This window comes from Heterodontus francisci, chromosome 13 (assembly GCF_036365525.1).
Source record: "Heterodontus francisci isolate sHetFra1 chromosome 13, sHetFra1.hap1, whole genome shotgun sequence".
NCBI lineage: Eukaryota > Metazoa > Chordata > Chondrichthyes > Heterodontiformes > Heterodontidae > Heterodontus > Heterodontus francisci.
Genome location: NC_090383.1, coordinates 81,036,893 through 81,063,630, shown reverse-complemented (window position 1 = coordinate 81,063,630; position 26,738 = coordinate 81,036,893). Strand labels below are relative to the sequence as shown.

Genomic DNA, 26,738 nt, shown 5'->3' with positions numbered 1-26,738 from the left:
ATCGTTCACTGAGAAACAGTGTTATGATAGTGAATAATAAGCATTGCTATGACCTGTAAATTCTTCAACCAGGACAATTTCTATCAGTTAGTTTTAGATCTGCCAATAAAGCAGAATATTGCTGGGAATAATACCCTTCTAAAATGCTTCAAAATGGTTGGCCTTTGATTTGGCATAATGCCTTCTTTGGAGAATTCTCATTGCAACTGGACCACTTCCTCTGGCCTCTTACCCTTTCTAGATTATTTTCATTGGGAACTGTCGGCATGATGTTTGCCGTCACAATTTTTCTATGCTTCTCACTTACTCAAACCTATTTCCCACTGAACGTGCAGCATTTTGTTCTCTCAGGTCAACCCTAACATTGTCATTAAACCTGCTGGCAAGGGTGGCGCTGTTGTTATTTTGCAAACCTTCCTCTATCTTGTGGAGTAGAGGCCTGCTCAGGTCGGGAAAAAAGAACCCAACCTGAACCTGACCGAACCACAGCGGACCTGAGCCCGACCCGGCCGGAGTCCCTCCGATTTTGCCTCGAACTGTACCCGACCCAAGCCTGACCCGACCATCCGTTTACTTACCTTCCTGACACCGAACCTGCAAGAAGCTGCAGCGCATGCGTGATGACATCATAGTGACATCACTCGCTCACTGTGCAAACTCAGTTTTGTCCCGGACTCCCAGCTCCGCTAAGTTTTATAATTTCAATACTTACCAGCAGAGCACTTACCGTGTGTGCCCGACCCAACCTGACTCGACCTGGACTCTGGTCCCGTCGGGTTCGGGTCAGGTAGCAGGCCTCTATTGTGGAAGCTGAACATCAACACTCTGACGCCTCATTCCATCACTCCTTGACCATGACCCCACCACTGGACATCAAACCATCTTTTCCCAGACTGTCGATGACTTCATCTACTCTGGAGATATTCCCTCCAGAGCCTACAACTTAATAGGCCCCCAACCTCGCACTGCCCACTTTCACCTTTTTCCCTGGATTCACAAAAAGGACTGCCCTGGTAGGCCCATCGTTTTAGCCTGCATTTGTCCCACAGAACTGATTTCATCCTACGTTGGCTCTTTTTTGACTCCTTGTCTAGTCTCATCCCACCTACATCCACAACTCTTCCAACACCTTGCACCATTTTTAGCAGTTTCCTGGCCCTAACTGTTTCCTTTTCACCATGAATGTCCAATCCCACTACACTTCTATCCCCCACTGGACAGTCTGAGGGCTCTTCGTTTCTTCCTTGAACAAAGGGCCAACCAGTCCCCATCTGTCACCACCCTTTTCTGCCTGGCTGAACTTGTTCTCACATTGAACAACTTCTCCTTTGACTCTGCTCACATCCTCCAAATAAAAGGTGTTGCCATGGGAGCCCATATGAGTCCCTAGCTATACTTGCCTTTTTGTGTTTGTTTATTTATTTAGAGATACAGCACTGAAACAGGCCCTTCGGCCCACCGAGTCTGTGCTGACCAACAACCACCCATTTATACTAATCCTTCATTAACCCCATATTCCCTACCATATCTCCACCATTTTCCTACCACCAACCTACACTAGGGGCAATTTACAATGGCCAATTTACCTATCAACCTGCAAGTCTTTGTGTGGAACATTCTTTGTTCCAGTCCTACTCAGATCCCCTCTTTGACCTCTTTTTCGGATACATTGATGACTTATGAGTGCCGTTTCCAACTCTCGCCCTGAACTGGAAAGTTTCATCAACTATGCTTCCTATTTCCACCCTTCCCTCACCTTCACATGGTCCATCTCCGACTCTTCCCTTCCTCAACTTCTCTATCTCCATTTCGGGGGATAGGCTGTCGAACAGTATGCATTATAATGCCACTGACTCCCACAGGTATGTTGACTACACTTGCTTTACCCTGTTTCTTGTAAGGACTCTATTCCATTCTCACAGTTTCTCCATCTCTATTGTCTCTGTTCTGGTGATGCTACCTTCCATACTAATGCTTCTGATATGTCTTGCATTTTCCTCAACTGAGGATTCCCCATCCCACAGTGGTTGACAGTGCCCTCAGTTGTGTCCATTACATGTCCTGCATTTCTGCTGTCATCCCTTCCCCTCCTTCCCAGAACCATAATAGGATTCCCCTTGTTTTCATTTTCCACCCCACCAGCCTCCACGTTCCATGGATCATCCTCTGCCATTTCCACCACCTCCAGCATGGTGCTATCACCAAACGCCTCATCCCCTCCCCTTCCCCCTCAGCATTCCAAAGGGACCGTTCCCTCCATGACACCCTGATCCTCTTTTCAGTCATCCCCAATATCCCCTCCCCTTCCCACACCAACTTGCAGGAAATGCATCATCTGCCCTTTTACCTCCTCCTATCCTGTCCAGGGCCCCAAATACTCCTTCCAGGTGAAACAGCAATTTACTTGTACTTTTTCAATTTAGTGTGCTGTATTCACTGCTCACAATGTGGTCTCCTCTACATTGGGGAGATCAAATGCAGATTGCGGAATCATTCAGTTTACAAGCGTAACCCCAGGCTTCTGGTCACCTGTTATTTTAATACTCTGCCCCACTCCCGCTCTGACCTCTCTGCCATCACCCTCCTACACTATTCCAACGAAGCGGAACAAAAGCTTGAGGAACAGCATTTCATCTTTCGATTAGGCATTGAGTTCAGCAATTCCAGATCATGGCCCCTGCCCCCATTTTTTCATACAGCAGTTGTTAGTAATGATTCTGCTGATCCCATTTACACCTCCTTTAGACCCATCTTTTACTTCTTATTCCATTACCAGCCCTTTTGCCTTGCACCATCATCCCTTTTGTCATTTAATAAATCCTGCCTTCCACCATGTCACAGACCTTCCTTTTAGTCCTTTCCTCCCCTACCCCCTTTTCCTGCCTCTGTACTTGCTTAAAAACTGTTACATTTCTTTTTCCAGGTATGATAAAAGATCATTGACCTGAAACATTGACTTTTTTTTTCTCTCTCCACAGATGAGTATTTCTAGCATTTTCTGTTTGAATACACTTTCTTTCTAGATTATGCCTCCAAAAGCTTGAGATAGAGTAGACACTTTGGAGTTCCACTGGACATGATATTTAGACAACTGGCAGACTGGATTAAAATAATTGGAAAAATACCTAGGATGACATTATACTTTTTCTTAATTTATTCTTGGAATGTGGGCGTCACTGGCTATGCCAGCATTTAGAGCCCATCCCAAATTGCCCTTGAGAAGGTGGTGGTGAACTGCCTTCTTGAACCACTGCAGTCCATGTGAGGTAGGTACACCCACAGTGCTGTTAGGAAGGGAGTTCCAGGATTTTGACCCAGCGACAGTGAAGGAACGGCGATATAGTTCCAAGTCAGGATGGTGTGTGACTTGGATGGGAACTTGCAGGTGGTGATGTTCCCATGCATTTGCTGCTCTTGTCCTTCGAGGTGGTAGAGGTGGCGGGTTTGGAAGGTGCTGTCTAAGGAGCCTTGGTGTGTTGCTGCAGTGCATCTTGTAGATGGTACACACTGCTGCCACTGTGCGTCGGTGGTGGAGGGAGTGAATGGTTGTGGATGGGGTGCCAATCAAGCGGGCTGCTTTGTCCTGGATGGTGTCGAGCTTCTTGAGTGTTGTTGGAGCTGCAGCCATCCAGGCAAGTGGAGAGTATTCCATCACACTCCTGACTTGTGCCTTGTAGATGGTGGACAGGCTTTGGGGAGACAGGAGGTGAGTTACTCGCCTCAGGATTCCTAGCCTCTGACCTGCTCTTGTAGCCATGGTATTTGTATGGCTACTCCAGTTCAGTTTCTGGTCAATGGTAGCCCCTAGGATGTTGATAGTGGGGGATTCAGCTATGGTAATGCCATTGAATGTCAAGGGGAGATGGTTAGATTCTCTCTTGTTGGAGATGATCATTGCCTGGCACTTGTTTGGCGCAAATGTTACTTGCCACTTATCAGCCCAAGCCTGGATATTGTCCAGGTCTTGCTGCATTTCTACACGGACTGCTTTAGTATTTGAGTCGTCGAGAATGGTGCTGAACATTGTGCAATCATCAGCGAACATCCCCACTTCTGACCACCTGATTGAAGGAAGGTCATTGATGAAGGAGCTGAAGATGGTTGCGCCTAGGACACTACCCTGAGGAACTCCTGCAGTGATGTCCTGGAGCTCAGATGATTGACCTCTAACATCCACAGCCATCTTCCTTTGCGCTAGGTATGACTCCAACCATCAGAGAGTTTTCCCCCTGATTCCCATTGACTCCAGTTTTGCCAAGGCTCCTTGATGCCATACTTGGTCAAATGCTGCCTTGAAGTCAAGGGCAGTCACTCTCACCTCACCTCTTGAGTTCAGCTCTTTTGTCCATGTTTGAACCAAGGCTGTAATGAGGTCAGGAGCTGAGTGGCCCTGGCGGAACCCAAACTGAGTGTCACTGAGCAGGGTATTGCTAAGCAAGTGCTGCTTGATTGCACTGTTGATGACACCTTCCATCACTTTACTGATGATTGAGAGTAGACTGGTGGAGCGGTAATTGGCCGGGTTAGACTTTTTGTTCACAGGACATACCTGGGCAATTTTCCACATTGCCGGGTAGATGTCAATGTTGTAGCTGTACTGGAACAGCTTGGCTAGCGGTGCGGCAAGTTCTGGAGTACAGGTCTTCAGTACTATTGCCGGAATATTGTCAGGGCCCATAGCTTTTGCAGTATCCAGTGCCTTCAGTTGTTTCTTGATATCACGCGGAGTGAATCAAATTGGCTGAAGTCTAGCATCAGTAATGCTGGGGACTTCAGGAGGGGGCCAAGATGGATCATCAACTCGGCACTTCTGGGTGAAGATTGTTGCAAATGCTTCAGCCTTATCTTTCGCACTGATGTTCTGGGCTCCCCCATCATTGAAGATGGGGATATTTGTGGAGCCACCTCCTCCAATTAGTTGTTTAATTGTCCACCACCATTCACGACTGGATGTGGCAGGACTGCAGAGCTTAGATTTGATCTGTTGGTTATGGGATTGCTTAGCTCTGTCTGTTGCATGCTGCTTATGCAGTTTGGCATGCAAGTTGTCCTGGGTTGTAGCTTCACCAGGTTGACATCTCATTTTGAGGTGTGCCTGGTGTTGCTCCTGGCATGCCCTCCTGCACTTTTCATTGGACCAGGGTTGGTCTCTTGGCTTGATGGTAATGGTAGAGTGGGGGATATGCCAGGCCATGAGGTTACAGATTGTGGTTGAGTACAATTCTGCTGCTGCTGATGGCCCACAGTGCCTCATGGATGCCCAGTTTTGCATTGCTAGATCTGTTCGAAATCTATCCCATTTAGCACGGTGGTAGTGCCACACAACACGATGGACGGTATCCTCAATGTGAAGGCGGGACTTCGTCTCCACAAGGACTGTATCCACATGGATAGAAGCATCTGCAGTAGGCAGATTGGTGAGGACGAGGTCAAGTATATTTTTCCCTCATGTTGGTTCCCCCACCACCTGCCACAGACCCAGTCTAGCAGCTATGTCCTTTAGGACTCGGCCAGCTCGGTCAGTAGTGGTGCTACCGAGCCACTCTTGGTGATGGACATTGAAGTCCCCCACCCAGAATACATTTTGTGCCCTTGCCACCCTCAGTGCTCCCTCCAAGTGGTGTTCAACATGGTGGAGTACTGAGTCATCAGCTGAGGGAGGGCGGTAGGTGGTAATCAGTTGGAGGTTACCTTGCCCATGTTTGACCTGATGCCATGAGACTTCATGGGGTCTGGAGTCGATGTTGAGGACTCCCAGGGCAACTCCCTCCCTACTGTATACCACTGTGCCACCACCTCTGCTGGGGCTGTCCTGCCGGTGGGACAGGACATACCCGGGGATGGTGATGGCAGTGTCTGGCACATTGTCTGTAAGGTATGATTCCGTGAGTATGACTATGTCAGGCTTTTGCTTTACTAGTCTGTGGGACAGCTCTCCCAACTTTGGCACAAGCCCCCAGATGTTAGTAAGGAGGACTTTGCTGGGTCGACAGGGCTGGGTTTGCCGTTGTCGTTTCTGGTGCCTAGGTCGATGCCGGGTGGTCCGTCCGGTTTCATTCCTTTTTATTGATTTCGTAGCAGTTAGGTACAACTGAGTGGCTTGCTCGGCCATTTCAGAGGGCATGTAAGAGTTAACCAGTTAGTATCACTGTTGCCTCTGGGTCACCAGGTTCCAGTTTCATGAGGGAGTGCTGCACTGTCGGAGATGCTGTCTTTCAGAGGAAATGTTAAACCAAGGCCCCGACTGTCCTCTCAGGTGGGTGTAAAAGATCCCATTGCACTATTTTGAAGAAAAGCAGGGGAGCTATCCCCGGTGTCCTGGCCAATATTTAGCCCTCAATCGGCATCACAAAAACAGATTATCTGGTTATTATCACATTGCAGTTTATGGGAGCTTGCTGTGTGCAAATTGGCTGCTGGGTCTCCTACCTTAAACAATGACTGCCCTCCAAAAAGTACTTGATTGGCTGTAAAGGACTTTGAGACGTCTGGTGGTCATGAAAAGCACTGCATAAATGTAAGTCTTTTTTTCTTTTCACTTGCACTGATGAGAAGCCGTTTTGGGTGTGCAATGTGAAAAGTGACAATATAATTCAGGTGTCAAATTTGGCACCTTAGTTTATAGCTGCTACAATACAACTCCAGTGATGTTACACTTTAAAAATACCCAGGCATTGGACAGCTTTGTAAATTGTAAACTTTTTATTGCATCATTTTAATGTTAGGTCAAAGTGAGCACTCCTGCTGCCCCCTTCTAACTTTGGAAAGATTAGAGCTCTGTGAGTGCATCAGAAGCACACATTCACAGAGCTTTGCTGTCACTGCACTTTTGCCGGTCAGATTGCAATCAGTGTCCAAAATAGGAGTTTATTGACTGCATCCCAACTGACAGTATAACTGAAGCCTAAGCTGATGCAGCACATGGTAGTACCGTAGAAGAGGAGGTATCTTTCCAAACCAATAGTTAAAATATAGAATTGTTTTTTCCTTTGTCACTGATTTAAATAAGCTAGATTTAAGCCTATTGTTCAAAGGTATTGTTTTTAGCACAGGATTCTCTACATTCAAATAAGAGGAAAAAGCTGTTTATGGTTAGCATGTTCTAATACTCCCATGTAATGAACAGAAATGCTTTCTCTTACCTTATTGGATAGAGTCTATAATAGAGTGGATGGAATAGATGGTCGATGGAAAGAAATGACTTCATGAGCTGAGTAGCCTATTCTTGTTTTATGCTTTCTTGTGAGCTAAACAGTGCAGATTCTAGTATAATGTTATGCTACCTTCCAAGAAGTACTGCCTCAGGAATGTTGATCCATACTGTGTGGAGGATATTTTAATTGTTATTGAAATTAAATATTGTAATTATTGATGCCCAGATCCTACAGGCTCAAGTTAAATATAAAATCAAGTACAAGTAAATTGTAGAAAAAATATCAAGGAGCCTTCAGTTAACGTTAGTGTAAGTGAAGTTCCCATTTATGTTGTATTTTTCAAATGTAGGTTGAGTAAATGAATAAAAGAATGCTGCTGATTTAAAATAAATATCATTTGAAGTGTGTATATATAAAATGAGTATGTGTGTGAAACATTTCACATCTCTGCATCCATTTAAAAATACTGTATACCAGCATTTGTTTGTAAACAAGAAAAACACATTCACACAGGTTGTACTTTTTCTCATTTGTTCCTAGCTTCCTTTTAATCAGGTGGTAATTCTTGATGCATGTCATTCTGAAGCATTTCTTGTTATTAAAATATATATGTTTTACTCTCACCTTGTCTGGTGATCAAAGTGGTACTCCTTAGAAAGATAAATGGTTCATTTATGCTGATGGAACAAGGCTGCCTTTCAGACTGTCATTGATTTTAAATTAAAAAGTAACTGCTGTGTTCTACATGAAGAGTGACAACAATAACAAACTAGTCCTTACTTAGTGCTATTTGTTGCAAGTATAGCATGTCTTTCTATGAGAAAATAAAAGATGCCTGAGTACCTTAATCTCCATGATCAATAGTGTAGATATCTCAATGCAACATAACAGATAATCAATTCTTTGCAAAATTACTGAAGCAAAGCTCTCTACTAAGCCTGTACCTTGGGTGCTCATGGGGTCTTCAGGTTCAATTGGAGGTCTATCTAAAAGATTCATTTCAGTTTTTGCCCGTTTGTGCCTTAATGAATGCAATGCTGACAGTGAAGTATTAGTAGCCAATTGAAATCTCAGCAACTGTATTGTAATCCCTATAGATAATTAATCTCCAACATTTGCCTGTCAAAGCAGTGCTGCCTGATTTTATGTGGAGCTGGAAAGATTGCCAGTTTTGAAAATTAAAAAGCATTCCTTTTATATTATTCATTCTGGTAACAATTTATGATGCGGTTTGGCTGCTGAGTAGTTGTCCAAAAACATAATTATATTTTGATATAAACAAGATTGGTAGCTTTATTATGCAGCTACATCTTCATTGTGGGTGTTTTGATTCAGCGTTGGATCATACAGGCTTTGTGTTTGAATGGAGACAGGCATTGGTGTTTTGTCCCAGTTAATAACTTTCTTTGATAATTACTTGCAGACAAACAAGCGTTCATTTTGGATCACTGTGTACAGGAGATATCAAACGAAGAAGAAAAGCAGCACCTCCCCCTGGACCTTCGGCAGCAGGTACCGTACATAGGCAGAATAAAATTGACATATTGAAACTTGCTAGAGACGAATAAATAATGCAACCACTTTGGAAGACCGTTTCAAATTATAAGTCAACCTTAGGAATGTTTTTGTACTACCTTTTATTGAGGACTTTACCACATTGTGGAAGAAAAGAATCAATCTTGAAACTGATTTTACGACTTACAGTATAATTTGTGAGAATATTCTCATTTTCAGCTTTATTATCCCCTTTGATGTTTCGCACATGCCCTTTTTCTCTGTCTACAGCAAAGAGAGCAGGTCACAGACTTGCCCAAATTTTTGAAACAATAAGGAGATGCGTCTTGCTAGTATAAAGTAGGCCCAATAATTATTTTGTCCTTAAATACACACACTTCCTTTGACTTCTGGATTTCTGAAAGTATAGGTGGTGATTGTTGTACACCATGTGGCCATCTGAACAGAAAGAAATTCTATTGCATCAGTATGTAGCTGGTCATTTACTGCCAACGCTGTATAAACAGTAGTGCCTAGTTATCAGCAGGCAATGGCATTGCTTTCATTTCGTGCCAGTCAACCAGTTTTATTTGAAGGGAAAGACAGGCTGGAAGATTGGCTCTTAGGAGAACAAAGCCTACCCTCTTCAGACACTTTCAGTATCATAGGACAGACTTGAATGCAGAGGTACCTAGACCTATGCAATCATCAGAATCACTTTTAAGCATCTTGAACTAATATTTTAGATATTTTGCTAGATCAGAAGGCACCTTACTATACCACCCTTCTCCAAGATCATTGTATGCTGCATGTTTCACAACTTTGGTACCCAAAGAGGCCTGATCATATAGAAGGATAAAATAAACCCAGAATCAATGCTGTAACAAGACATAGGCACTGACCAAGAGAGGGTATAGTTGCAGAAATACTGTAAAAAGGTGCATCAGGTGTCTGTCTAGCTAAGTGCTCGAGCTACATGTTAAAGTAACACTACTTTCCATATGTAATGTGGCTCCAAAATCTGAAACACTATCCTCTGCATTTTCGCATCTAACATCAGTCCTTATTGTTTACTGTGCTACCACCTTATTCTACATAATGAGAAACAACTTTAGATACAGTGTAGCCAACTTATTACCTTACTTTGTTCCATGTGTGAACAATGTACATGGGGATAATTTTGACTGGGTGATAGTGTAGATCACATAATATTGATTCAGGCACACATTATACAATGATGTCACTGGAAATGAAAATTGGGAGAGATGCATAACAAGTGGCTGAATCAATGGCACCCATTTTACACCAACACCCAGTCAAAATTGCCCCCAGTGAGTTGAACTATGGTCCTTGTACTTAGTGATGGTGTGTCATGTGTGGTGTCTAATCCCTAACCTGGGACCTCTTCCATGCAGGCCAGTTGGGATTCTGGTGGCCCTGTGCCTCCATGTGCTGATTCCTGAGATAGAAGCATAGACCATTGAAATTTACAGCATAGAGGGAGGCCATTCATTCCATTGTGTTTGCTGGCTCTTTGCTATAGCAATCCAAAACTTCTCCGACTCTCTGTTCTTCCAATAGTCTTCTATCTTCCTTTGTTTCAAATATTTAAATATTCAAACACTCTCTACAGTAAAACATTCCATTTTCCAACAATCCTCTGGGTAACAACATTTCTTCACACCTGTCTCCTCACTCTCCGCGATGACTCACTCTCCTCACTTTGTTTTAAATTGATGACCCCTTGTCGCTGACCTTCCAGCCAGAGCAAATATTCTTTCTCTATTCACCCTATCAACATATTTCATGATTTGAATGCCTCTATCAGATTTGCTTAGTACCTTTTCTCTTCCAATGAAAAGAGCCCTCTTTTCTCAAATAAATTTCTCACTACGAATATCATGTCGGTCAATTCTGTACACTCTCAATGGTCCTGCATCTAATTCAGTTACATCCATGCTGTCGTGACTGGCTGATTTTCCCTGTGTTCGAGCATCTTTATTGATAAATGCTCAAGAATTATAGATGGGCTGAATGTGGAAATGCCCTGAAAGACAGGAGTCTGATCTGTGCATAAATCCAACATGCCTGTACTGCTGGACACTCAGCAGATCCACTGAACTGAATCCAATAACCCAGAATACGGAGGTCAAAAAAAGAGAGCCTCTTATAAATGGAGCTCACGCTCTCTATAACCAGAGGTACCTTGACTGAGGTTAGGATCTATGCATTGGAAGCTCTGCTGCGCCTGGAGTTGACATTTTCTCCATGATGGATTGGAGTACAGATTACTATTTATCCATGACTGCACAGGCACAGCTAGTGGACTCCTCCATACTTCTAGCCTGACCTTGCATTGTATTTTGTGTGGAGTGATATAAATGAATGCGTAGGAGCTGCAGGCACTGGTAAAGAGTGCCAGCCCATGTCTGTAGCTGTCTCATGTATGAGCACTGGAGCGGGCTTAAAGGAAGCAAACTTAATGCCATTCTCTGGAGAGATCGCAATATCTGTGCCCACTCCTTGCAACCCATTGAGGCTGGACAGGCTTAGAGCTGCTACTGGTCAGTATCATTACAGACTAAATAGTTCCAACCAGGTCTTGAAAGCCTTGTGCAACTGTGGTGTTCAGGCTGACCCCCAAGGCATCTATTAAAGGAGCGGTAACTGCTAACCCAGCTGCTCCCTAGTGCTTGTTGTTATAGAAATCTCCCAGTCTTTCACAATTGGAAATTTCCTGCAATGTGTTGCAGGTGAGGGTAGTGGACTCCTCCCACTTATTTATGTCAACATGAGCACAGAAACCATCTCCACTACCTACACACGAGATCGATGCTCCCTAATTATAGCTGTTTTGAAGATTGAGCCTCTGAGGTCTGGGTTCCTAAACTCCACAGCTAAGGGTGGTCATTTCTGCAACTTCTGGAAGAACTGCACTTTCTCTTGCACCACTGGTCCTCATTCTCACTAGTGCTCAATGCTTCACCCGGTAGCAGCTATTCTGATTCGTTAGCTACTTTCTCCTTAGTGTCTGTGCTGGCCACCCCGGAAGTGCAGAAGGTTTTAAGTTTAGGCAGGTATCAAGATCGGCGCAGGCTTGGAGGGCCGAATGGCCTGTTCTTGTGCTGTACTGTTCTTTGTTCTTTGGCGCTTGCGCAGGTAAGATGCCATGACGGCGTTGATGATGAAGTAGCAGTGTTTGTGTATCTAGATGAACCCAAGTGATGCATGCTATGATGACGAGTAGCAGCAGGTGCATTGTCCCCTTAAATGAAATGTGCACGAAGCCTTTATGGCAGGCTCTGAGTTTTCAAAGTTGTTCAATATGGGGCTTGAGGGATTTGAAATGTTACATTTTGCACTAATAATTTTCCATGAGAGCCATATGCTAGAGAAGAGAGAGTAACAGGTAAGGAGTTGAGTGAAGGCAATTTGAGAGCTAGCAGATGTGTTTGGCACCAGTACCTGATCTTAGGTACCATTCTGCAGCCCTTGGGGGGCAATTTATGCTCTGCCCCGTGGCAGGTTTGGAGGCAAGGAAAGCATAAAATTGGGTGGCTTGGTGGTGGTGTGGGGTCCCGCCATCATCCCGCCTCCGCCAAAATTTAATCCAGGTTGGGAAGACCACTTAAAGGCCTTCCCGCCCCACCGCCAATTGAGGGCCTTAAATGGGTAATGAAACCCGAATTATAAGCCTCTTCCCTCTACAGCGGCAATTAGCCATGCGCAGGCGGATCTGTCGCCGCACAGGAAGCACGCCACAGAAAGCTGTGCAGGCTGCTTCCCAGTTCCAACTCCTCACGACGTCCACCTCGCGAGACCCCTCCCACCCTGACCTACCTGAGGCCTGGCTCCAGCGACGCTCCTCGGCCTCCAAAACGTTCACCTCCAGCAGCAGCCACCGCCTCCATGGTAGCGCTGCAGCTGCCGGCCTCTGATTGGCTGTCAGCTCTCCAAGGGAGGGACTTACGACGACGGGATCCTAGATCCTATGTAAGGCCCACTGCTGTCCACTTAAGTGCCTAATTGGCACTATATTCGGCGACCTTCCAAAAATGAGGGGACACGGGATCTTGTCGTCTGCTTCTTCCAATGTCGAGACTCCAGCCGCCAGGATAAAATTCTCCCGTTTGGGTGGTGGAGATTAGGTTGTAGTGATTGCTTTTGCCATTTGCCCCCACCGATGCATCTGAAAATCTGGAGGCTTTTCTGCACTTATTTTGTGGGTGAATTTCTTCTTGAGTAGAAAAATCAAGTGGAGTATAAAACAGGCTGTTGATTCACTAAAGCCAGTTTAGAGCTACCATTCCATTTTACCCTGCTTGGTTACTGTAGTTTGCTTCCATGGCCTGCTTCCATGTCCATTTAAGTCACTACATTTTTATGGGATGAACCTATCAGAAACAATATTACCTTTTCCTTAATCCTTACCAAATGAGGGCCACGGGAGGAAAATGCAGTAGGAACCCCAGACAGTCTCACAAAGAAAGGCTCCATTTTATACTCAACAACAATATTAAAACACTAAACCCTGGCCTGCTGTCTTCTGCATAAATGCAGAAGTTCAAATGTGGTTTACGCCATTTAACTGTTACTCAGCTGCCTAACCACTGTCAAAGCATCATTGGCCAGCTGGACGTGCAGGCAGAAACGTGTGTAATTTGCACATGCTTCTTAAAACAACAAATCACTAGAGATAACTCTCACAGAAACAACAATAACTTGCATTTATATAGCACCCTTAACAAAATAAAAAATCCAAGGTGCTTCACAGGAGCGTTATCAGATAAAATTCAACACCGAGCCACATTGGGAGAGGTGATCAGAAACTTGGTCAAAGAGGTAGATTTTAAGGAGAGACTTTAAGGAGAGACTTAAAGGAGGAGAAGTAGAGAGTAGGAAATGTTTAGGGAGGGAACTCTAGAGCTTCGGGCCTAGACAGCTGAAGAAATGGCTGCTAACGGAGAGGCAAAGGAAATCAGGCTTTAGTAACCCATCATCAACTCTGAATAGCACAGCAAAAGCAATTTCCAGACTTGTATTTCATTTCATTAACAAATATAGTGGGAACATTAAAAATAAGTAGTATTTTTCCTTAAAATGCTTGCACATTTCAATTTTATACAAAAAAAATAAGCAAAACAGTTAATTTTTAGCCATCTGAAAAACACAAACACTTGCTTTATACTATTTGTTTCACTGCTGATATTCAATACACTTCCCTCTTTGTATTGAACAAAATTAATATTGATATCCTCAGAAATTGATTTCCAGATTGATAGCTAGTTTTCAGCTCTGAATCAAAGATAGTGTCACTGTTTGAAATTGCTAGTTAAGTAATGAATAGCTCTCTTTACATCTGTAGCCTTAATAGATGACTTTAAAATATTTTATGTAATTTGTGTTGGTCATTTTTTGGTGAAATCATTCCAGTTGAAATGATTGCGTTACCAAAACACTGAAACAGAAATATGTTTTCAGTTACCTTAGTGATATGAAGTATGAATTTTGCATATTAAATCTAGTAATAAAGTCATAACACAAAATTGTTGTACATGTTTTTGGGGTCTGTGTACAAAAAATAGATTACAAAACACACAACTCCTTGTTAATCTGGAGTTCCAGTACATAATTGGAAAATATTGTGTTTCACCAAATTAGTTGATATAGCTGTGTGCACAATTCAGAATTTAGAGAAATACTGCCTATATATGCCAAATGTTTATTTTAATTAGGAGGAGGAGAAAGGAAACCTCCCTTATACCCATAAAACTCATACCATATACCAAACAATATCTCTGGATTCAAGTACTGAAACTCCTTGTATCCCCACAGTATGGCTTCCTATCCAACATCAATACAACCACTTTAGGATCCAAATTACTAAACAAACTGCCAATTAGGCCTGCAGTCAGTTGGATAGATTAGTGGCTATAGAGGCTGATACAAGATTTTCATCTCTTGAGCCAATTACGCAAGTGAATTACCATCCACTGTACGCCTTGGAAGATTTGAAGGAAAAGAAGGCTGGCTGTGACAGTTGTAAATGAGATATAAGGCCAAAAGTGAATTGTAAATATTGCCCTATATGAGCTCCTTCCAGAAATAATTTTAAACAATTTTTATTATGAAGACTGTTTCATGAAGAAGTCTGTAGAAATAATAATTTGTCTCTTTAACCCTTAAGAACAGAAATGCAGAGTTACATTTGCAGTGACTTCATCCTCACTGAGAGTGTTTAAAGGAGACCATTACTCTATCAAAGAATGTTTTCAGTGTGGAATTCTTACCTTTAACGTAAGTCTCAGCCTTCATTTTTGGAAGAAAAGCACAGCTTCTAGCTGTGCAAAATAACCTTTTTGCTGAATAGCTGCTCCACCTACATCACAGCCTCAAAGAGATATGCAAGTTGGAACAAAAGAATTCATGTTTACTTTGAATTCTACTTGTCATTTGGCAACTGAAAATTTACTTTATAAACTATTTCTTTGTCAATACTAATTTAGGAAGCAAAGAGTGGCTGGCAAAGTAGCATATAGAAATTAAAATAAAATTTAAGAAGCAAATTTTATCATTCACAATAGATTAAAACCTACTTCTTTAAGCAAGCTTTTAATCACCAATCCCAATATCTCCTCCTCTTTGGCACAGTGTCAATTTTTGTTTGATTACATTTGTGTGAAGCGATTTTTTTTTTTCGACATTAAAGGCAACATAATGCAAGTTGTTGTTGACATGGTCCTTGAAGAGAGACATTGAAATTAATAAAGTTAAATCTTTCATTATAAGATGATTACACACGATATCACATGTTATAAAAATGTAATTGAGAGGAAAACATGGGTGGGGTGGGCAGGGGTTTAAGCTACTTTGCACTGAATGTAAGGTCACTGCCTTTCACCATTTGCTTCTCCCATGTAGCATCCTCCTTTAGCACAAAAACTATTATGAATTAATGCTGCTGAGGAACTTGGGGGGTGGGGGGGGGTGGAATTCAGTTGCGACACTTACATCGATTACTCCACAGGAGGCTACTTGCCCAGCCCGCATGGAATTCTTCAATGATATCAATGTAGAGCATTGCACAATAATGGCCCAGAGAACTGCCGTAAGTCTGCGTAATGCCATCAGAAGCGGCACTATGTGAACAAATTTCTCCCCTTCACCTTTTTTCTTGAATCACTTGGAAAGCATTGACTACAGCAATATAAATTTCTAACAACATTATTTAGCCGATACTGCTGGGAAAGATGTCTCATTTCATCCATGCCCAATGTTGCCTCCCAGAAAATTACAGAACTTCTGCCAATTCTGTTCTTTTTTTATTAATCTTCATTGAACGATTGCTAATTCAGCCAACTAAAGAAAATCCTTGGGAGTGCTTGTTCCCTCCTTTTATCCCGTATTTTTCCTCCTGTTGTTATAATTAATTGCATTTGCATTGCTTTTGCAGTTGAAAGACAGCCTTTGTCTTAATATCGAATCTATTTTCAGCCTTTGGGCTTGAATTATTTTATATGAGCAATCTTTACATTCTGGTGCTGCATTTTAGGCGTCTGAATCAGTCAGCCTATCTTGTAATAGAATACAACCAATGCCCCAGTTGTACTATAATTTTAATATTGCAAGAGCTATACCAGAAGTTTCAAGGAAGCTCTAGAAAACAAGAGAACCCAATGGTTTGAACAACATCAACTACAGCAATATAAATTTCTAACTACATTACTTTAGCATTAAAACTTTCAAGTTTGATAAGGTACTTGTTATTCTGTTAGGAAAGAGGATAAATGTTCAATTCCTCAGCAACATCAGTTCATAATAGTTCTTGCATCATAGGAGAGGTGGCAAGAACCATTCCGAGTCCGTCCACAAATATTTCTCCTACTAACCATAGTACAGCTCATACAGATGAAGCTTTGGGTCGAATTTTATGCAGACCCGGGGACAGGAATGGAGGCAGGGGGAAACAGATAATTAAGATAGTTCCGAAGAAGGGTCACTGACCCGAAACGTTAACTCTGCTTCTCTTTCTACAGATGCTGCCAGACCTGCTGAGTGAATCCAGCATTTCTTGTTTTTGTTTGTAATTAAGATAGTCAAGAGGCCAACTGAAAGCGATTTTATGGTCATGTCTGAATTTTCTAAACAGCGCATGAGTTTCACAGGGCTTCAGAGGCACATCTCTTTCAAGGAGGCAGGAGATCATTGCTGGCTGCAAGGGGAGGCTATCGGGAGGGCAGCCATTGACTGCCAGCAGGGTGGTGAAGGGAAGGCATCGCACATTGTTTGAGGAGTGAGGGCAAGGATCTCAACTGCAGGGGGCTAGTGCAAGGGGAGCAATGGGCAAGTGCTACCTCAGCATCGCTCACGAGTCGGCGTAAGAAGGGCTGGCCACTGGCACTGAAAGACTATCATTTAGGGAGAGGCCACCTATCATGGGCCTCATTCGTCCAGCGAACACTAGCCAGCGGCCTTCATCAATAAAAAGGGCTTCCACTCCCTCAATGTACAACTGGTCAATGACCACTGTAAACAGATCCTGTAGGTCTGTAAACGCTTCCTGGGAAGTTGCCACAATCCCTACATTTTGAGGCAGTCCCAGGTACCAGAGCTTTTCTGGCCTCCCTCCCATCTTCAGGGATGGATTCAGGCCATTGGCCTGCTCAAGCTGAGATTCAGGTGCCTAGATTGGTCTGGTGGATCACTGGCGAGGGTCTCGCGTATCTTGGTGGTCTGCTGTGTACTGCACAACCTGGCGCTGCAGATGGGGGAGCTGATGAGCAACAGGGATAGCAAGGAGCGCACTGCATTCTCAGACAACGAGGATGCAGAGGAGGAGAATAGGCAAGCCACGCCAGATGAAGGACCTCAAGGACAACAGGGAGAGTGGCCCTGAGATACGTGCAAGGAGGCTCACGATGCCTTTATACATTTGCATTTCCTTTGATCCTTACTGCCAGTTGTATCTTGACCAATAAGGATTTACCTTTATGCAGCCACATTGTCACCTTCCTTCCTTCATCGATCATTTGCGCAATGCTGAGCTGGCCGGGCTCCAGAGTTGACCCCTTGCAGCATGATGTTTTGCCTCCAGAGGCTGGGTTGTAACGAAGGGTCAAAGGCCTGACGGAATGGAGGGAGGTTGTCTATGTTTTAGAGCAACGATTTATTCAACCTTTTGCATGTAAAGGACACCTGTGATAACCCTGTGATTCTATGTGTTCTTTATTCTCTTGCTTGAACTCCTACAAGGTGCTCCCCCCTGCACGCTGAAGTGGAGACAGGCTGTTGACCTTGCTGCACCTTGGCTAGGGGTGACCTTGGCGGTTGTTCTCTGGATGCCTTAGGCCTGGAGGGCCCTGGCATGCTGAGGGCCTACTGCACAGCAGCAGTACCATGCTCTGTCAGCAGGGATGAAGGAGGATCTGGCATCACTGGCAGAGGGGCAGAGCAGCAGCTCCCCACACTAGGAGCACCCTGAGAGGAGCCCTAGGCTGTGGGGGGCTGCCACTCCTCCTCCCTAGCAAGGCAGACTTCTGCCTCCCTGCTGACCTGAGAGTGCAGAGGACCTTATGGTGACTGCAGGTCCCCTATCACTCTGATTTGCACCCTTGGTCAAGACGAGGGTATGCATATCTGCACGAATGTCTTGCAGACACCAGAGGCTTTCAAGACCTCTGGTTGTCAGAGGCTTGGTCTGTCACAGCCTCCATCAGCTGTTCAGGCACATTAGTTGTGTGCTCACCAGGTTGCATGCCCAGATCTAACCACGAGCACAAACCCACCAATGTGCGAGTATCTGCGAGGGTGCAGGGGTAGGCGGTGACGATGAACCCTCTGAGGTGCTGTCCTCCCCCTTCAGGGATGGCAGGCTCTGCCTGCAGTCTCGGAGGCTGTTTGAGTAGGCACCACTTGACCTGCATTAGAAAACAGACATTGAAGGGTCAAGGGCCTCCACTTGCAACATAGCATGCACCACTACGTTGGACATCCCTGTGAGCACCGGATGCCTGATGAGCAGCATGGCTCCATCGCTGCAGTTCTACCCTTGTGCCCATGGCGACCTTACTCACTGTCTTGGGAACGTGACCCTGCTTCTCCATCCTCGACGCTCCGGCAGTCCTGAAGTCCAGCCAGCTCCATGGCCTCCTCATCCATCGGGGTTAGTACCTGGAAAATGGGCAGCCAACCGCCAATCTTGGCCCACTCTTTCTGATTGTGTGAAATTTTCTCCTGCAGACAGAGGGATGGAAGCTGTTGGTCCCCCAGTGGGAACAATGCCAAGACATAGGCTGGTGGTAGTCCAGCTGTCACTAACGGGGGCACACAGATGCCTCCTTTCTAGAGACCTCGCAAAGGTCTGCAATGACCAGCAGCCTCCTTTCAGGGCCAATTCGCCATGCCTCAATCAGTTTGCATGCATCCCCTGACCCTCTCCACCCAACACACTGTCCTGTTTCACCAGATGCAAGGCCCAACAGGATAAAGCCATTAAGAGGTACCGGCTCTTTGTTTTTTTTGCTGTATTACTGAGTGCATAACTCCTCATTAGATCCTTTGAATTTAATGTGCAACCTGCATCTGGAAACATGCTTGGTCAAATGGGCATTTATATGACACAGAACAATGGTATCATGAGCTGTGAAATGATCCATTACAACAGATAATGCAAACTTCATATCATCTCAAGTGTCAGTCTTGACTCAGTGCCAGCACTCTTGCTACTGAGTCAGCACTTGAGTTCTACATTGTTGAAAATGCAGTCTTTCAGGTGACATGTTAAACTAAGGCCTCACCCGCCCTCTCAGGTGGATGTAAATAACCCCATGGCACGATTCAATGAAAAGCCAAGATGATGGGGATTCTCCCATTTCCTGGCCAATATTTACCCTTAGCCAGCAACACTAAAAGGAAGTATCTGGTCGTTTATCTCATTGCCATTTGTAAAACCCAAATAACTGTATTTTCTCTGAAATTGAGTTCTTAATTAATAAGGCCATTACTCCAGCTTTCTTTGCATCTCTATTTTTATGACATTGTGCTCCTTCATTCTAATAAATGTAACTCCCAGTTTTATTTCTGATGCTTTGCACATTGGCATATAAACACTGCAACCAGATCCATTTATATTCCTCAGTACATTTTTCCTTTCTATGATTTTTTATTCTTTCCTTCTCTATCATTCTCCATAACCTCATTCCTATTTTCTGTAATATATACGTCTCCATAAACCTTCTTTGGCTTACAGACTTCTTTTCTCCTTCATTCTACTTATTCATAAACTCTCCTTTTGTATTTTTATATCCTCCCCCACTCCTCCAGTTACCTTCTTTCCAAGGACATTCATATCAGTTCAGTATAGATGAAGTCCATCCACCTATAAGATTTCCCTCTTCCCCACAACTTGTCCCAAAGTTTAAGGAATCTGAAACACTCCTTCTGCATCATATTTTTAGCCATACATTGATATCTCTAATCTGTACTTCTGCAACTTACCCAGTTGATGTTGCTGGGAGTAATTCTGAGATGACTACCCTTAATGTCTTGCACTGCAATCAAGAACTTAATTGCTCAACCTGTCTCTGCAAAATGTCCATCTTTGTCTTTCCTATGTCATTTGTTCCTACATGAACTATGACTTCTGGCCAATTTCCCTCCCTTTTCAGAAGATATTCTACCTGTTCTGTTTTTCCCCCTAGCGTGGCATCTGGGAGGGAACACAACATTCAGCACTTCCAGTCACACGAGCAAAACAAAGGCCCGGAATTCTCGGTCAGCAACGAAGCTGACCTCAAAGAAAGCTGCCCACAAAGGTCTGGTGATCTCTGGCATGGATTTCCCTTTCCTGGCGTTAGTTTCAATCTGGCGCCAAGTCAAGGGAAGCTCCAGACATCCAGCCATTGTGATGTCATCAAGCAGGGGAAGCAGCCAATCACATTGAAGTATTCTCAGACAGCAAACCAGGAAGTAAAATGTACTGATTATCGTTCACATTCAATTAAATTTTACAGAGAACAAAATAAATGATTGAGACATACACATGGGATTAAGGTAGAAGCAATAATTTCATAAATGTCTAAAAAGAATTTTTAATGTTTATCATAAGAGAAATTTAATATTCCATAAATATGAAATTTAGTTTTTCAGGGCCTTTGACGCTGTTCAGTAGTAATTACAAACTTAGTAAGCTGTTAAATACCCATTTAGACCTCACTCAACAAGGTGCAAATTTTTCAAAAGTGTTTATAGCAAGACTAATAGCAGAAAAGGGTAGGTTCTGATCAATTCAGTGATTTCTAACTGATTATAGCCTGCAGAGACACAGGTCATTTTGGTGTAGGGATCATTCAAACATTGTGTAAGTTCCCGTGAAAGGTAACTCTTTCAGTGATGGACAATGGAGAATGAAAAACAATTTAAATTGTACATTGTTGACATTCTTGAGACGGTGGTTTGCTGTGATACACACCATCCAATTCCCTAGGCAATCTTGATTACATTTCTCAGATTTGCCGAAGATTTTCTTGCAAAGTTATTTGGACTTCCAAACTTGTTGAAAAACAGTAGCAATGCATTAAGAAAACCAGCAATGCCCAATACCAGCAATATTGTACGAATAACACTTAATGAGTTAGACATCTTCCTCAAAAGGAAATGGGGGGAAAATGGGATTAGGCTGATAATTGGGCATGGGACTTGTGATGCACAATTAACCCATGCCTGTGCATAGCAGGCATTGCAAACTTTGTGCCGCCAACTAATTTAAATGATAGTGGTGTGCAGCCCATCACTGAATGCACCACTGAGTAGCAGCATGCCTCAGCAGGGTGTCCAAGTTTGTACAATTCTAGCACCACTTAAAACTAGTCTGCACTAGTCACACCCCTTAGGATGGGGTTGTCTGTTTTGGTCAGTGGGCAGGGACAGGAGGGTGTGACTGCAAGTCAGGCAGGTAAGGGGATCGAGAAGGTGGGAGTGGAGGAGCCTCAGCCCTTGCAATTGAGCAACAAGTTCAAGGTTCTTGCAGCTTGTATGGACAAGAGCGAGGGCTGTAGTGTGGATGAGCATCATGGTACAGGAAGCCGTTCAAGCGGGGGGAGCAAAAAGGAATATAGTAGGGGACAATATAGTGAGGGGGACTGACACTGTTCTGTGCAGCAAAGAGTGCGGGTCCAGAAGGCTGTGTTGCCTGCATGGTGCCAGGGTCCGGGACATCTGCTAAGGGCTGGAGAGGAACTTGCAGTGGGAGGGGGAAGATCCAGTTGTCGTGGTCCATGTAGGTACCACCGACATGGGCAGGACAAGGAAAGAGGTTCTGTATAGTCAGTGGGATGAGCTAGGCACCAAATTAAGAAACAGAACTTCAAAGGTAATAATCTCTGGATTATTACCTGAGCCACGTGCAGATTGGAGTAGGGCAAATAAGATTAGAGAAATTAATGCGTGGCTCAAAGACTGGTGTGGTAGAAGTGGGTGGCAGTTTGTGGGGCACTGGCACCAGTACTGGGAAACGTGGGGGCTGTACCATTGGGATGGTCTACACTTGAACCGTGCTGGGACCAGTGTTCTAGTGAGTCGCATAACTAGGGAAGTAGAAAGGGTTTTAAACAAAATAGTGGCGGCAGGTCAAATTTGGGAAGATGTGGTAAATCAAAGAGTAGAGGCAAGGTGAGAAAGGTATTAATATGAGAAAGGATAAACAGACTGTGACAGGAAGGGACAGTGATTACAAATCTAAGAGTAAATCAGCAGAAAAGGCTAGAAGCTACAAAAACAATAAAAAGTCAAAACTAAAGGCTCTGTATCTGAATGCACATTGCATTCGAAACAAAACAGATGAACTGATAGCGCAAATAGAAATAAATAAGTACGATCTGATAGCTATTACAGAGACATGGCTGCAGGATGACATAGATTGGGACCTGAATATTGAAGGGTACATGACATTTAGGAAGGACAGGAAGCTAGGAAAAGATGGAGGGATGGCTTTGTTAATTAATGATGATATTAGCACAATAGAGAGGCATAACCTAAGTTCAGGAAACCAGGAGGTAGCAGCAGTTTGGGTCTTGATGAGAAATGATAAAGGCAAGAAGTCACTTGTGAGAGTGGTATACAGGCCCCCTAACAGTAAGCACATGCTAGGACGGGGTATAAAGGAAGAAATAATGGCTGCTTGTGAGAAATGTATGGCGATAATCATGGGGGATTTTAATCTGCATATAGACTGGAAAAATCAGATGAGCAAAGGTAGCCTAGGTGAGGAGTTCATAGAATGTTTTCAGCATTGTTTCTGAGAAGCACATTCTGGAGCCAACCAGAGAACAGGCTATACTAGACCTGGTATTGTGCAATGAGATAGGAGTAATTAATGACCTCGTAGCAAAGGTACCCCTAGGCAGCAGCGATCATAATATGATTGAATTTTATATTCAGTTTGAGGGAGGGAAGAGTGGGTTGAAGACTAGTATTTTAAACGTAAATAAGGGCAATTATGAGGGTATGAAAGCAGAGCTAGCAAAAGTGAACTGGCAAAGTAGGTTAAGGGATAAATCAATAGAGATGCAGTGGCAGACACTTAAGAATACACAGGATATATTCCAACGAGAAAATTCCAAGGGGAGGACCCCCATCTGTGGTTAACTAAAAAAGTTAAAGATAGTATCACACTTAAAGTAAAAGCTTATAATTGTGCAAAGATGGGTGGCAGGTCAGAAGATTGGACAGAATATAAAAAGCAGCTAAGAAAGACTAAAAGATTAATAAGGAGGGAAAAAATTAGAGTACGAGAGAAAGCTGGCTAGAAATATAAAAACAGATAGTAAGAGTTTCTACAGATACTTATAAAAGAAAAGTTAACAAAGTGAGCGTTGGTCCTATAGAAAGTGAGTCTCGGAAATTAATAAAGGAAAATAAGGAGATGGCAGATGAATTGAACAGGTATTTTGCATCAGTCTTCACTATTGAGGATACAAGTAAGATCCCGGAAATGGAAGGGAGGGAGGAACTCAAGAAAATTACAATCACCAGGGAAGTGGTACTGAGCACATTGTTGGAGCTGCGGGCTGACAAGTCCCCGGGTCCTGATGGACTTCATCCTAGGTTCTTAAAAGAAGTGGCTAGTGAGATAGTTGATGCGTTGGTTTTAATTTCTCCAAATTCCCTAGATTTGGGGAAGGTTCCGTTAGATTGGAAAATAGCCAATGTAACTCCTTTATTCAAAAAGGGAAGGAGACAAAAAGCAGGAAACTGCAGGTCAGTTAGCTTAACATCTATCATAGGGTAAATGCTAGAAGCTGTTATTAAAAACAATATAGCAGGACACTTAAGAAAATTCAAGATAATCAGGTAAAGTCAACATGGTTTTGTGAAAGGGAAATCGTGTTTAACCAATTTATTGGAGTTCTTTGAAGAAATAACGTGCTGTGGATAAAGGGGAACCAGTGGATGTACTGTGCTTAGATTTCCAGAAGGTATTTGATAAGGTGCCACATCAAAGGTTATTGCTCTTTGGTGTAGGGGGTAACATATTGGCATGGATAGAAGATTGGCTAGCTAGCAGGAAACAGAGAGCAGGCATAAATGGGTCATTTTCTGGTTGGCAAGATGTAACAAGTGGCGTGCCACAGGGATCAGTGCTGAGTCTCAACATTTTACAATTGATATAAATAACTTGGATGAAGAGACCGAAGGTAAGGTTGCTAAATTTGCTGATGACACAAGATAGGTAGGAAAGTAATTTGTGAAGAGGACATAAGGAGGCTACAAAGGTATAGAGATAGGTTAAGTGAGTGGGCAAAGATCTGGCAAATGGAGTATAATGTGGGCAAATGTGAAATTGGCCATTTTGGCAGGAACAATAAAAAAGCAGATTATCTACATGGTGAGAGATTGCAGAGCTCTGAGATGGAGAGGGATCTGGGTGTCCAAGTGCATGAATCACAAAAGGTTAGTATGCAGGGACAGCAAGTAATTAGGAAAGCTAATAGAATGTTGTTGTTTATTGCGAAGGGAATTGAATACAAAAGTAGGGAGGTTATGCTTCAGCTATACAGGGCATTGGTGAGACCACATCTGGAGCACGGTGTACAGTATTGGTCTCCTTATTTAAGGAAGGATGTAAATGCGTTGGAAGCAATTCGGAGAAGGTTTACTAGACTATACCTGGAATGGGCGGGTTGTCATATGAGAAAAGGTTGGACAGGCTAGGCTTGTATCCATTGAAGTTTAGAAGAGTAAGAGGCGACTTGATTGAAACATAAGATTCTGAGGGGTCTTGACATGGTGGATGTGGAAAGGATGTTTCCTCTTTGGGAGAATCTAGAACTAGGGATCACTGTTAAATAATAAGGGGCTGTGAGTCTTTGAAATGCTCTTCCTCAAAAGGCGGTGGAAGCAGAGTCTTTGAATATTTTTAAGGCAGAGGTAGATAGATTCTTGATAAGCAAGGAGGTGAAAGTTTATTGGAGGTAGGTGGGAATGTGGAGTTGAGATTACAATTCGATCAGCCATAATCTTGTTGAATGGCAGCGCAGGCTCGAGCAGCCTACTCCTGCTCCTAATTCGTATGTTCACTAGTTAAAGTCAGCCTGCATCTCTTAAAGAGAATGGCATTTTGGCTGGAGCAGCTGCTGGAACTGGTTGAAGGAGAGTCTCTGAGCAGAAAAATAAGTGGAAATGGTACAACAGGCCTATGAGCATTCTCCTAGATTCTCCGATGCAGCACTGGAAGCCATGCTGCAGGAGTTGAACTGGAAGAGAAATATTCTCTTCCCTCTGGGGACCAGAAGGTCCTCCAGGCAGACATTATGAAGGCAGTGGGAGCAGATATTTGTCATGGTCAAGGCCAGGAGTCCAGCTTTGAGGATCTGGATGCCACAAAATGTTTAATGGTCAAGGTTAGTTAATGCACCTTCACATGCTATATCCTTAGAAATTAACTACAAGCTTCACACATTGCTACATTCACCATCCCTCTTCACTCACCCACACTCACATCTCCAGCATGCATACACTACCAGCTATTCAACTGTGGCAGGCACATCACCCAAAGACATTGCATTACCTTCACTGACATGTTTTCCTCTCTGTTGTAGGACAAGGTGGCCCATAATCAGAGGCAGTAGGACCTAACCAGTGTGAGACAGGCATGGCTGCATGTCATCACCCCCATGGAGGAGACAGTGCTGGTCATCAATGGTGTAGCCACGACTGAGGCTGTGGCCAGTAGCAGGGCTAAAACCATAGAGGATGATGGTATAGTCCTTCCTAATCCACTGTCCTACATCCTACAATCTCTTGTGATTTACAAGCTGCAAATGGTGTAAGCATGCACTTCTTGCTTTCCCCCACTTCCCTCACCCCAAGCCGACCCTTATGCCTTTATCCTTTCAGATACCCAAAAATTTCCACCTGGTCAAGAACTAATGTGGGACCCTGAAATCCAAAAGAAACAAGAGACTGATGAAGATGAAACACTGTCACCTGATCTCATACTCTCAGCCACTAACTCAGCTACTGGCACTGTATGAACTTTAGAGCACTGAATTAAAGCAGAACCTGTGCAAGGTGCACTCCCTTTGCAAACAGCTTGTTTTCTTCTTTGTTGCTTCTGTTCCATCTCCCTCTCAAGCTGCAACCCAAGGGGGGTTGCTACTATCGCACCCGTGACTGGGAGCAAGAACCAGAACCCTTGCAGTCGCAGCCAAGGCTTTCTTCATATGCAGCAGCACTCCCTGCCAACTTCATCAACTTTAACCAACTCTTCAAACCACAAACTCAAACAGAGCCAGTAGAGATTAAACAGCAACTAATCTGCAAGCTGTTGATCCCTTTAAATAGTACTGGTGGATTGGTTCTTGAACACATATTCAGCTGTGTGTTTTTAAGAGAGGGTGTCAGCTGAAGCAACAAGTTGGAAAATGGCACTGCTGGCGACAAATCAGTGCTACATGCTGACTGATATCACGTTCTGTCTATTCTGCATACTTCTGGCAATGCTGCTAATGCCCATGCTAATGTCCTCAGCAAGATGGCTCTCGTTGCAGATAGCGCCAGATGTGTACGCGCGTGGTGCAGATGCTACTTTGA

At 43.7% G+C, this 26,738-nt stretch overlaps 1 protein-coding gene and 1 long non-coding RNA gene across 4 annotated transcripts in view; one reads left to right on the top strand and one right to left on the bottom strand.

The window, feature by feature from the left end:
* The window catches only part of LOC137376455 (uncharacterized), a 125,812-nt gene that overhangs the window by 84,099 nt on the left and 14,975 nt on the right, over positions 1 to 26,738 (bottom strand). The gene's annotated exons all lie outside the window — the stretch shown is intronic.
* LOC137376453 (G patch domain-containing protein 2-like) overlaps positions 1 to 26,738 on the top strand; it is a 331,069-nt gene that overhangs the window by 294,988 nt on the left and 9,343 nt on the right. For all 3 annotated transcript variants that reach the window (XM_068045054.1, XM_068045052.1, XM_068045053.1), the window contains one exon: positions 8,578 to 8,666. In XM_068045054.1, coding sequence (XP_067901155.1) covers positions 8,578 to 8,666 — 89 coding nt within the window. The remainder of the gene's footprint in view (positions 1 to 8,577; positions 8,667 to 26,738) is intronic.